The sequence below is a fragment of the Neolamprologus brichardi genome, chromosome 7 (genome assembly GCF_056152115.1).
Source record: "Neolamprologus brichardi isolate AB-2024 chromosome 7, ASM5615211v1, whole genome shotgun sequence".
NCBI lineage: Eukaryota > Metazoa > Chordata > Actinopteri > Cichliformes > Cichlidae > Neolamprologus > Neolamprologus brichardi.
In genome coordinates, this window is record NC_142110.1 from 45,254,950 (window position 1) to 45,268,601 (window position 13,652).

The 13,652-nt window shown below is 43.6% G+C and overlaps 1 protein-coding gene across 1 annotated transcript; it reads left to right on the top strand.

Moving 5' to 3' along the window:
* The first annotated feature begins 3,498 nt into the window (after window positions 1–3,498).
* Window positions 3,499–10,059, top strand: LOC148102178 (nesprin-2-like). Its single transcript, XM_087844473.1, has 3 exons — window positions 3,499–3,573; window positions 9,446–9,628; window positions 9,707–10,059. Exons 1-3 carry the CDS (start codon window positions 3,499–3,501, stop codon window positions 9,872–9,874), a joined length of 426 nt encoding a protein of 141 aa, XP_087700599.1. The 3' UTR covers window positions 9,875–10,059.
* The last annotated feature ends 3,593 nt before the right edge of the window (window positions 10,060–13,652 follow it).

A 13,652-nucleotide genomic window follows, 5' to 3' on the forward strand; every position in this document is an offset into this window, starting at 1 on the left:
CCTCCATAAGATCATTGTCTCTGGGCATCACGCTGCCTGCCAGCGGTGACCGTGACAGCGTGTCGGCTGTGGTGAGGCTTTTGCCTGGAATGTGCCTTATAGTGTAAGAATACCTCATTAGGCGCATGCGGAATCTCTGTATCCGTGGTGGAAGCAAATCCAAGGCTTGTCCTCCAAGTAGGCTCACAAGTGGCTTATGGTCAGTCTCAAGCTCAAAGTGCAGCCCTAGAATAAAGTCACTGAATCTTTCACAGGCCCAGGTGAGCGCCAGTGCTTCTTTTTCCAGCTGAGCATAGCGCTGCTCTGTGGCTGTCAATGATCGTGAGGCATACGCAACTGGTGACCACACGTCATTGTCTTTCTGTAGTAAAACTGCCCCCAACCCGTATGAAGAGGCATCAGCTGAGATCTTTTGTGGTTTGTTTGGGTCGTAAAGCTGCAGTACTGGAGCGGATGACAGTTCTTCTTTTAAACTGCTAAACGCGTTTTGTTGCTCATGCCCCCAGTACCACATGTTTTTAGTTGAAAGCAAGTCTCTCAGTGGTTTGTCTTTTTCGGAGAGGTTTGGGATGAATTTTCCCAGCTGATTCACCATTCCTAAGAAGCTCCGAAGCTCACTCACGGTGCTTGGCTCTTTCATATTCTGCACCGCACTAGTTTTGTCAGGGTCAGGACTCATGCCTTCAGATGACACAATGAATCCTAAGAATTTCACTGCTCTTTTGCCAAACTCACATTTTGACATGTTCAGGGTGACGCCCGCCTTCTCTGCACGGTCGAGGACAGCATGGAGTCTCATGTCGTGCTCCTCTCTCGTGGATCCCCAGACCAGGATGTCGTCCATGTGGCACACGACTCCCGCAAGGCCAGCTGTTACTTCCGTCACCATCATGTTTTGGAAATGCTCTGGTGCACTGGAAATACCAAATGGCAAACGATTGAAATGGTACCTACCAAATGGCGTAATAAATGTGGTGAGGAGAGCAGATTCTTTGGACAGCGGTATTTGCCAAAAGCCCATGTTAGCATCGAGCTTGGAGAAATACTGCGCACCTGTGAGCATGCCTAGTGTTTGGTCTACAGAGGGAAGGATATATCTTTCACGACACACTGACTCATTTAATGGTGTCATGTCCACACAGATACGGACTTTCTCTTTGTCCTTTTTGGGGGCTACGACCATGCCGCAACACCAGTCTGTGGGCTCTTCCACACGACTGATTACTCCCAACTGTTCCATCCTCTCCAGCTCTGTTTTGACTTTGCCCAGTAGTGGCAGTGGAACACGCCTTGGCACTTTCAGTGAATAAGGTTTAGCGTCAGGCTTCAGCTTAATCGTGTATGGTTTTTGAACAAGCCCAAGCCCATCACATAGTTTCGGGTACGCTTTCTTCACTGTCTCAAGGTCAACATTGTCCATTCGGGCAATTAGTTTCAGTCTCACAGAAGCTGTCCTGCTTAAGAGAGCTACGCGCAGATTTCTGACTACATAGATTGTCTCTGTAGTGCTCCTGTCACTGTAGGAAATGTCTTCCTTTGTGGACCCAAGCACGGTCAGTGCTGCACCTCCTGGTCCATACAGTGGCTTTTCAGCTTTTTGCAAATGTTCATTTGGCTGCTTAATGTCTTTGAATGTCTCCTCTGAGATAGCTGTGACATCTGCCCCCGAGTCTAATTTAAATGTCATGCTTTTGCCTCTCACGCAGATGTTAGCAAGCCACGGGTCTTCTCCTGAATCCAGTTCACCTAGGAAAAGTCCATCTGCACTGTCCGCCACCTCATGCACAGTTGTAGACCTACAAACTCTCCCGTAGTGTCCACGTTTCCCACAGTTGTGGCATTCTGCATTTTTAGCTGGGCACTGTGCTGCTGGGTGCATCGGTGCTTTTCCACATTTAGAACATGTTTTTTTCTCTTGTTTTGTCGTTTGTGGTTTTTGTGGCTTGAACTGCTTTTGCTCTCTGCTTCTGAATTTATTTGGCTGTGATTTTCTGACATGCACGGCATCCACGGCTGTTTTGCCAGTGCTGCTTTCACCTCTTAGGTCAGTTTGCTGTCTTTTCATTTCCTCAGATTGTCTCGCCATTGTGATAGCTTTGGTTAGGGTCAAATCTTTGTTGAGCTGCATTCTCTCTGACAGTGATAAATCTTTAAGACCCACAACGAGCCTATCCCTCAAAAGTTCATCGTGAAGTTCACCATATTCACAGTTTTCAGCGAGAGCATATAGAGCTGTTATGAAGGAGTCAACTGTTTCTGATGGCTGTTGTACTCGCTTATTAAACTTTGCTCTTTCATAAATCACATTCTTTCTGGGGACAAAATGTCTATCAAATGCGTTTCTGACCGCATCGTACTGCTGACGCTGCCCGTCTGTTAGGTCAAGTCCCCTTAGCACGTCGTCAGCCTCATCTCCCATGCAGTAAACTAATGTGTTCACTTGGTTAGCATCCGTTGAACTGTTCAGATTACTTGCCATTCTAAAACGCTCGAAACGTCTGATCCACTTCTCCCATTCCTGGGGCTTTGCGAAGTCGAACGGTTCCGGTGGCTTGATGGTGAAAGTAGCCGCTGGTGGAGCTGCCATAACCGGGCCAGTTGCCGCCGGTAGAGCTGCTGCTTGCTCCGTCATGTTTGTCGCTAGCCGATCGCCAAGCTGACTTTCTTTTCAATTTTCTCAGTTCACCGCTTAGAGCGAGTGCACTTCTGACACCATGTTGTGTTGGGCTCTTGAATAAAACTACCCGCTCAAGCGATAACGTGGAGCAACAACCATCTTTATTTTAGCTTACTCTCGTGCTAATCACATACCACCATTTCCTGACTAGATGGTAAGTACTGCCGCCTAGTGGCGCATGATGTACATCAATATAGATTACACCACACCCCCCACACACACACCTAACCCAGCAAACCCATTGATCACAAATAATGTGGTAATAGAATATGGAATTTATTATTAAGATGTTTATGAATATGGTGAGTTAACAAACAGTAGACACAACACACACATTAAAATACTGCACTGTTTTAAATTTTAATAAAGTATTACTATTTTCTGCTTCAAGGCATTACTTTTGAGATTATTATATATATTAGAAAATATATTTCTATATATAATGATAATACTAGTTATTGTAAACTTTACAAACCACCCAGCAGTATGTAAAGTCAAATTATAAAATACAAGTAAATAACAATTGCACAACAGAATGTTAATGTAATGAACACACTTACCAACACACTTACTTAATTTTGACAAAGCACACTGCTTAGGTAAATGATCTGAGTACTTGTTCATCACTGAGCAATTTGTTAATATGTGTTTTGAGCCAAATGACAGGGAGAGAGAGAGAGAGAGACGTTAGAACACGTTGTACTATGGCAACCTCCCGGGAGCGGACGGAGGGGGTCAGTCGTTGGGATGCGCATGCGCAGGCAGATCGCGCGAGCGGTGGGCCTTGAACTTTCTAAGGGAAAAACACTTTCTCACGGCCGATGACAGTGAAGCGGATAACAGTCTTGAGCACCTGCTGGTCTTTGAAGCTCTGGATTCTGGGACTGTTGGAAAAGGTAAAACATTTTCATTAAAACCTTTGTACTGTTTTGTTTTTGTTACTCGTCATTGTAGCTTGCTGTTAATATTGTGCTAACAATAACGGTTAACTTTAACGGCTATGTTAGCCGTTAAAGTTAACAGTTTAGTATCGGTATACAGAACTGTTTTCCTAAAAAAAAACCAAACACTGTTATAATTAAGGGAAGGTACTCATAACCAGAGATGGGCAGTAACCCGATTACTTTTTTCAGGTAACGAGTAAAGTAAGGGATTACTATTGCTAAAACGATAATTAGATTACCATTACTTTCCCGTAGGAACGCTGCGTTACTGCGTTACTAAAACCGTGATTTTTTTGCGAGAATGTCTCATGACAGTGACCTAAGCGAGTGCAACGTTTGTGACAACAGCTGTGTGCAGATAATAGTGATGGGATTTCCGGCTCTTTTTAGAGAACCAGCTCTTTTGGCTCGGCTTACTAAAAAGAGCCGGTTCTTTCGGCTCCGAACCGGCTCTTCAGGTTGTTTTGTTGCTTTAATTATTTAATCATTAACAATAATATAAAATTATGCAGAAAATGAATTACTAATGTAAAAAAAGTGGTTTTATTTATATATGTTTATATATGGCCCCTAGAGACAAAGCACGTACAAACTCTAAAGCATATACAAACTCCAAAAAGCACGTACAAACTCCAAAACACATTTCTAGCGTTTACTGAACTTCCAAAACAGAGCTACCCAGATCACTTAAATTACACAATTGAAAGCATGTGTGTATTGTTTGTGTATTTATAGACAAGCACTCATATTTATTCAAATAATTAAAAAAAAAAAAAAAGTTCATTTACCTGTTACTACCACACACCAAATCCGGTTGTTGATACTTCCTGGCTTGTGTAGCCACTAGGTAACAAAAGCTCAACACTGCGCCCTAGCATCCTGGAGCACTTCTGTTGTCTTTTGTACGTGATTCTGAGTTTTTACGTGTTTTGGAGTTTGTACATGCTTCTGAGTTTTTACGTGTTTTGGAGTTTTTACACATTTTGGAGTTTGTACATGCTTAGGAGTTTGTACGTGTTTTGGAGTTTGTACGTGCTTTGTCTCTAAGGGCCACCATAAATATACTTTATTTATTCACTCCACATAAAATGTAATAAATAAATCATATAATACAAAAAACAACTATTTACATTTTAAACTTTTAACTATTTAAATTTTCAGCTTTTTCCTTTTAAACAAATTTGACGTGAAACACAAAACACTGCAAACCACAACACAATTAAATATAAATTAAAATATTAAAACAAAAAGAAGATGCACATTCTCTGTCATATGGGCCTGCATGATTTCTGAATCCTTTATCATCTGCAACTGAAAAGTGGATGATTACTATACCTTTCTAATGTGACGTTGTTGTCCCTCGCTCTCTTTCTCTCTGGCTCTGTTCCTGTGCTACTGCGAGTGTAACTAACGCCCCTCCCCCCTCTGCCCAGCGCAAAGTACAGGCCGCGCATGCGGAGTTTAGCGGAAAAAGGGCGAGAGAGAGAGGGTGAGAGGAAGACAAAAAAAACCTCACGGCTCCCAATAAGGAGCCGGCTCGCGTCGTTCACTTCAAAGAGTTGGCTCTAAGAGCCATTTCGTTCGCGAACGACCCATCACTAGAAACAATGGATATTATCGAGTGCGGAGAGAGTATGAGCGTGCAGCGTTTAAAGCGTGGAAGTACTGACCTTATTTTGAGTTTGATTCCATAAAAAGTGACAAAAACATTAGTGTCCGTTGTGCGTGGGAAGAAAACTTCATTTTACAGCGAACCCCCCCCCCCCTAAACTTCCACGCAAGCACCGAGTGCGCTACGACGTAATGGGAAACTCACAGAGAAACTCGCGGATTCTTCCACTGACCGCTGCGGCACACCTGCACCAGGGAACGCCTCCGCCACTCCTGCTATACAGGTGAAAATAGAGCAACAGGACCGCGAGTCTTTGAATTTATTTATTTTCTGCTGTGTTTTACTTGCATCTATTTGAAAGAGTGAGTGTAAACAAAAAAATATATATATATATTTTATGTGCTGGAATGTGCAGAAAATAGGTTTAAATGTTAAACAAATTTATTCCAGTCAGAGAATGTTGCATATAATTAAAATTTTGCTTGATGCATAAAGTTAAAAGGTTAAAACTAATAAAACAAGGTTTTAAAAAGAGACTTTTCCATTTGATTACATTTTGTATGATGGATTATGCAGAAAAAGTAGAATTGGGCTGAAAGATCTATTGCTTTATCACCTGTGTTTTTAAAAAGTAACTAAGTAATTAATTACTTTTGAAATAAGTAAGCAGTAAAGTAACGGGATTACTTTTTTGGGGAAGTAATCAGTAATTAGTTACTGATTACATTTTTCAAGTAACTTGACTGACACTGCTCCTAACTGATTTGAACCTTTGGCTTCTAAAATACGTGGTTCTATTGCATGCTGCATACATAACTTAATGTCAGCTAGACCAATAATAATATTGTTAAAGTCACTAAAATTGCGCCTGAAGCCTGTGACGTAAGCTCTGTGTCTGCTCTAGAAACTCAGAAATTCAGTAGAACTGAGCCCTACATTAAATACTTACATCAGCCTGTACTTTGAATTCTGGAAGAGTGTTTTGAAGTGTTTTGAATGAATAGAAAAAGACACACCTTCTCATGTGTCACATGACTGTTACTGTAAAACTTATTTTCGGACTAGTTGAAAATTATGCTCCAAGATAGATGTCCTTTTGTAATAGTTAAATTTTCTTTGTACATTTCATTTATCCATCATCATACATTAAGCCAAGAAGAGGTCGTTATACTAACAAGATGTATAAAAGCTGGGCCAAAGTTCAGCACGTGGTTAAAGTTTGTAATCCAGCCAGGGTGTAAATATCACTCAGCAGCCAGTCATAGAGCTGAAGCAGGTAGCATCAACACATAAATCTACCTGGCTTAAATCACAAGACCACCTCTGACCGAAGAGCTGTAGATTTTTCTTGTTTGCACAAATTAATTCAGATTCACACTAATTCTGTTCACAGCTCCAACAAAATGAGGAAGAGGAGGGTGAGAAACACAATTAGATTGAATTACAATTGGATGGAAGTCGAGGACAAGGAGAAGGAAACTTTGGATGAGGAGGAAGAGAAGCAGCAGGAGCATTTTTAGGGATCTCTATGATGTTATTGAGGTTTGTTTCATTAATATTGTCCTCTCACAAAGAAAGATGACTTGTTTTAGTTCACCTACTTCCTGTATTAAATAGTGATGTTCAAAGCATTGTGGAAAACCACGGAGCAGGCACGTATAGGGCATCTGCAGGTAAATGAACATCAAATCTCTCAGACTAAAATCTGTATTATACTTTTAGTCTTAAGACCATATGTTGTATATTTATCACCCTTATGATAAAACCGATGTCAGCCATTGGTTTATGGACATTGTATTTTGAAGCCTCAACATTTGCTTTATTGCTATCACTATGTGGGTTTTTGTGAGCCTTTTGGGACCATATTAGGATGAGGGATCAGAATCTGGAGTCGTGCACACTACTGTGTCATTTAGCGTGTATCCATAAGATTTGTACAGCAGATCCAAGTTGTGCCTTGAAAACAGAAACGTTGTCTGCGTAGAGGAGAACTTTAATAGCAGGCTTGCACAAAGTGAGGCTTTGTGCTCACATTTGCTGCAAACACTCATTTTAATTCTGTCACCCTGTTTTGATGCAGAATTCACTTGAAATCAGGCAAGAACTGGACTTGTTTTTTATAATGTGTTCTTGTGAATTAATTAGAATAGAATAGAATAGAATTCAACTTTATTGTCATTGCACATGCACAGGTACAGGGCAACGAAATGCAGTTTGCATCCATCCAGAAGTGCTTTAGTGATATAGATATATTACAATATATATTAGCAATAATATAGATATGTAAGTATGTTACAGAAATGGGTCTATTATGGTATGTTATAATGTACACGGTATGAAGTATGTTATGAATATTCTATAACTATAAGTATGTACAGGCTGTAGTGAGTACAAGCTATGTACAGGCTATGAACAGGATATAAATATGAAATTAAAAAAACAACAACAACAACAAAAAAAAACTATACAGAAATCTGAGATATACAGTTATACAGAAATGTGAACTATGCAAGTTATAAACAGTTGTAGGATTAAAAATTATCGTATGATTATTTACACAGAACTATACAGTAGTGCAGTTAAGATAAGTGAGATATGTGGATAATTTCTACAGAGGTATATAAAGTGCTAGTGGTTGTGAGTGGTGGTTCAGTCCATGTTATTATTGTGTGTTTGAGGGTACGGTTGTCCATTGTGTGTGTGTAGGTGGTTGTGGGTGTGTGTATGTCCAGTCCATGAGTTTAACGTGGGTCAGATGTCAGGAGGCAGAGTTCAGGAGTCTGACAGCTGTGGGGAAGAAGCTGTTCCGGTACCTGGTGGTCTTAGTCCGGAGGCTCCTGTAGTGCCTCCTAGAGGGCAGGAGGGTGAAGAGTCTATGTGATGGGTGACTGGGGTCTTTGATGATTTTCCCAGCCCTTTTCAGACACCGCTTCCTGTATATGTCTTTTATGGCAGGAAGTGGTGCTCCGGCGATGCGCTGGGCAGTTTTCACGACCCTCTGCAACGCCTTCCGGTCCGAGGCAGAGCAGTTCCCATACCAGACTGTTATACAGTTGGTCAGGATGCTCTCGATGGTACAGCGATAGAAGTTCACCAGGATGTCTGAGGACAGGTGGTTTTTCCTCAGAGTCCTCAAGAAGAAGAGGCGCTGGTGAGCCTTCTTGACCAGCTTGGAGCAGTTGGTCGTCCAGATGAGATCCTCGGAGATGTGGACTCCCAGGAACTTGAAGCTGCTCACACGCTCCACAGCCGTCCCCTTAATGTGGATGGGTGGATGTGGGTCAGCATTCCTCCTGTAGTCCACGATGAGCTCCTTGGTCTTCTCTGTGTTAAGCAGCAGGTTGTTTCTGTCGCACCACTCAGCCAGACGATCCACCTCCTCCCTGTAGGCGGCCTCATCGTTGTCACTGATGAGGCCAATCACCGTGGTGTCATCTGCAAACTTAATGATGGTGTTGGAACCATCAGCAGGTCTCTAGTCGTGGGTGAAGAGGGAGTAGAGGAAAGGGCTCATCACACAGCCTTGTGGTACACCGGTGTTCATTGTGATTGTAGATGAGCAGTGGTTATCCAGCCGGACATGTTGGGGGCGGTTGGTCAGGAAGTCCAGTAACCATTTGCAGATGAGGGAACTGATGCCCAGGTCTGTCAGTTTCCTGATGAGTTGTGAGGGGTGGATTGTATTGAATGCTGAACTGAAGTCTATAAACAGCATTCTGGCGTATGTGTTGTTGTTGTCCAGGTGTGAGAGGACAGAGTGCAGTGCGATGGAGACTGCATCCTCTGTGCTCCTGTTCTGGCGGTACGCGAATTGGTGGGGGTCCAGGGTGGGGGGGAGACAGGCTTTGAAGTGTGCTAGGACCAGCTGCTCTAAGCACTTAGTGATGATGGGGGTGAGTGCTACTGGGCGGTAGTCATTGAGGCAAGATGGGTTGGAGTTTTTGGGTATCGGGACGATGGAGGTGGAATTGAAGCAGGCCGGTACCACAGCGTGGGCCAAGGACAGGTTGAATATGTCTGTGAGCACTCCTGCAACCTCCAATTGTGTATCGCATACATTTGATTTGACTTTCTGCGAGACAACAGTCGTCCACTGGCCAAAAAAGTTTTCCAAATACCTCCACGTGATCAAGCCTGGATTTAGGCTTGATAAAGAATAGCAAAAAAATCTGCACCTCCTGCTTCACATGCAATTTGTGTTTGTGTGTTCAGAGGCGGCGGCGAGAGGGGAGACCTCGGATCATCCAGCTGGAGAGCCTGACCAGGAGGAATCAAACATTAACTCGGCTCTTCCAGGGCACCCTGCAGACTCAGCTGCTGGCATTCGCGAGGGAGTGCGGCCACCGCTGGGATGACGTGAACACCAAACTGGAGTCCATCACAGGTCGACTGCAGGTATGCGAGTCAGACCTTCTGATGAGGGTTTCACTTTTCTCTTTTCTTTATAATTGACTCTTTTTCGTTCTCTCTCAGCTCCTTGTCTTAGAGTGGAAGGGATTTGAAGCACAAGGGGAGGAGCTTGTCGTTTGGTTGGCTGATATGGATGTCCGCCTGAGTGAGGTTGACCAGCTGACAGGAAACACCTGTGAAAAACTGAAACAACTGCAGGTGTGGGGTTGTTTTGATATGACATATATTTGATATGATACATACATCAGAGATGTATCATGATAATTTTAATCAAAAACTTGTTGTTGAAATATTTTTACTGAACATGCAAACATCTGCTGATGACAATGTGTTGATTTAATGGTCTGTTATGAAGCTATTGCTATTTCTAATGTGTTTTTATTAATTAAACAATACATGTATTAATTGTTGTGTTATCTATAGATATAGTATTTATATATATTTATTTATAATATAGTAAAAATATTGAATTATTACTGTTTAAATGACTAATATGTGTCTTTTTGTCTTTTGGTAACTACGAAATGGCAATAAACCATTAATATATGTCTATGCTGTGCTCGTATTTATTTTACCCTACTCAAATTCAATTTATGATACATTTTATTTTGAAAGATTTAAAATGGTTCTTTAAAGAGCCATTTTAAAAAAGGTTCTTTGAAAAACCGTTAAAGGTGCCCCAAAGATCCTTTTCTTGATGGTTCTTTGGGGCACCTTTAAAGGTTCTTCAAGGAACCATTGTTTGAAAGGTTCTTCAAAGAACCATTGTTTGAAAGGTTCTTTGTGGCACTAAAAAAGGTTCTTCTATGGCATCAGTCTAAAGAACCACTTTTGGTTCCAGTTGGCACCTTTATTTTTCTGAGTGTACAGATCAAGAAGAAGGCTTTCAGGAGCAAAGTGAAGGAGGAGATGAAAGCAGCACAGCGGGAGGTGAAACGCTGCCTGAGGGAAGCAAAGGACACCTACAGGAGGAAGGTGGAGCAGAAGTTGGAGAGGAACAATATGAGGGAGGTCTGGAATGGTGTGAAAACCATCACAGGCCACAACACCAAGAACAGCACAGTGGGGGGGACTGTGGAGAAGGCAAACGAACTCAACAACTTCTTCAACAGGTTTGACCAGCCCACAACCCCCCCACCCTCACCTTTACTACAGAGCCCTCTCCCCACTCTCCTACCTCCCTTGCTTCCCCCCCTTCCTGACACTATGATGACACCCCCCTCCTCCAATCCCTCTCTCAGCAGCAGGACATCTTCCCCCCCCTCCTTCCAATCATCTCCCAGTGTCACAGTGGATCAGGTCAGGAGACAACTGAGGAAGCTTCGCCCCAGAAAGGCAGCAGGTCCGGACAAGGTGTGTCCGAGGATGCTAAAGGCGTGTGCTGCTGAACTTGGGGAGCCGCTACAACGAGTCTTCAATCTCAGTCTGCGACTGGGGAGAGTGCCCGCCCTATGGAAGACATCCTGCATCGTCCCGGTCCCCAAAAGGAACCGGCCCAATGAGCTGAATGACTTCCGACCGGTGGCACTGACATCACATCTTCTGAAGACTCTAGAGCGGCTCTTCCTCAACCTCCTCCGACCACAGGTACAACATGCCCAGGACCCACTACAGTTCGCCTACAAGGCGGGTGTCGGAGTGGAGGATGCCATCCTGTACCTCCTGCATAGAGCCCACTCACACCTCGATGGGGGAAAAGGCACAGTCAGGATCCTGTTTCTTGACTTTTCCAGTGCCTTTAATACCATCCGGCCCTGTCTGCTCCAGGAGAAACTGAACAGGATGGAGGTGGACCCCTGCCTGGTGGCTTGGATCTCCGACTACCTCACCGACAGGCCACAGTACGTCAGGCTGAAGGACATCACGTCTGACACTGTGGTCAGCAGCACAGGAGCACCACAGGGAACTGTGCTGTCCCCTCTTCTCTTCACCCTGTACACCTCTGACTTCTGCTACAACTCTGAATTATGCCATATTCAGAAGTTTGCAGATGACACAGCCATCATGGGGTGTATCTGGGATGACCAGGAAGAGGAGTACAGAAGTCTGGTGAGGAACTTTGTCGCATGGAGTCACACAAACCACCTGCAACTCAACACCTCAAAGACTAAGGAACTGGTTGTGGACTTTGGGAGGTCCAGAGCAGGTCCACTGCCGGTTCAGATAGAGGGGGAGGAGGTGGAGGTGGTCAACAAGTACAAGTACCTCGGGCTGTGGGTGGACAATAAACTGGACTGGTCATGCAACACAGAGCACCTGTACAAAAAAGCCCAAAGCCGACTGTACTTCCTCAGGAGGCTGAGGTCTTTTAACATCTGCAGGAAGCTCCTGAGGATGTTTTACCAGTCGGTGGTTGCTGGAGTACTGTTCTATGCTGTGGTGTGCTGGGAGAGCAGCACAGCAAAGAAGGACTCATCCAGGCTGGAAAAACTGATCAGGAAGGCTGGCTCTGTGGTCGGCATGAAGCTGGACACTCTGGTGACAGTGGCAAAGAAAAGGACACTAAAGAAACTGCTGGACATTATGGACAATGCTGGGCATCCTCTGCACACGGCCATAAACAACCAGAAGAGTCTGTTCAGTGACAGGTTGCTTCTCCCAAAGACAAGAACCAACAGACTTAAAAACTCCTTTGTCCCTCACGCCATCAAACTGTTTAACTCCTCTCTGGAGGGGAGAGGGAGGGGAAACAGGAGGACAAAGGAGGGGGGAACAACTAAGCTGTAGTGCCTCTCCACTTCACTGTGCAATCACCTTTTGTGCAATACTTTTTGTTAATAATCAGCGGTGCAATAGACTCCATACTTGAATGTGCAATTCACTTGTATTTTTATTTTTATTTTTATTCCTATTTATTCTATTTATCCCCTTTGTATATTTTATCTATATATGTCTTTGTCTTTGTATTTATATATGTGTGTGTGTATATATATATATATATATATATATATATATATATATATATACAGTGGGGCAAAAAAGTATTTAGTCAGCCACCGATTGTGCAAGTTCCCCCACTTAAAATGATGACAGAGGTCAGTAATTTGCACCAGAGGTACACTTCAACTGTGAGAGACAGAATGTGAAAAAAAAATCCATGAATTCACATGGTAGGAATTGTAAAGAATTTATTCGTAAATCAGGGTGGAAAATAAGTATTTGGTCACCTCAAACAAGGAAAATCCCTGGCTCTCACAGACCTGTAACGTCTTCTGTAAGAAGCTTTTCTGTCCCCCACTCGTTACCTGTATGAATGGCACCTGTTTGACCTCATCATCTGTATAAAAGACACCTGTCCACAGCCTCAATCAGTCAGACTCCAAACTCCGCCATGGCCAAGACCAAAGAGCTTTCGAAGGACACCAGGAAAAGAATTGTAGACCTGCACCAGACTGGGAAGAGTGAATCTACAATAGGCAAGCAGCTTGGTGTGAAAAAATCAACTGTGGGAGCAATCATCAGAAAATGGAAGACATACAAGACCACTGATAATCTCCCTCGATCTGGGGCTCCACGCAAGATCTCATCCCGTGGGGTCAAAATGATCATGAGAACGGTGAGCAAAGATCCCAGAACCACACGGGGGGACCTGGTGAATGACCTGCAGAGAGCTGGGACCAAAGTAACAAAGGTCACCATCAGTAACACACTACAACGGCAGGGAATCAAATCCCGCAGTGCCAGACGTGTTCTGCTGCTGAAGCCAGTGCATGTCCAGGCCCGTCTGAAGTTTGCCAGAGAGCACATGGATGATACAGCAGAGGATTGGGAGAATGTCATGTGGTCAGATGAAACCAAAGTAGAACTTTTTGGTATAAACTCAACTCGTCGTGTTTGGAGGAAGAAGAATACTGAGTTGCATCCCAAGAACACCATACCTACTGTGAAGCATGGGGGTGGAAACATCATGCTATGCGGCTGTTTTCCTGCCAAGGGGACAGGACGACTGATCCGTGTTAAGGACAGAATGAATGGGGCCAAGTATCGTGAGATTTTGAGCCAAAACCTC

Bases quoted from the DNA above. Each gene is read 5' to 3' on its own strand.
- LOC148102178 (XM_087844473.1), top strand. From the start codon at position 3,499: ATGACAGTGAAGCGGATAACAGTCTTGAGCACCTGCTGGTCTTTGAAG. The intron at 3,574-9,445 runs GTAAAACATTTT...TTGTGTGTTCAG, and splicing joins TTCTGGGACTGTTGGAAAAG to AGGCGGCGGCGAGAGGGGAG. The intron at 9,629-9,706 runs GTATGCGAGTCA...GTTCTCTCTCAG, and splicing joins CCATCACAGGTCGACTGCAG to CTCCTTGTCTTAGAGTGGAA.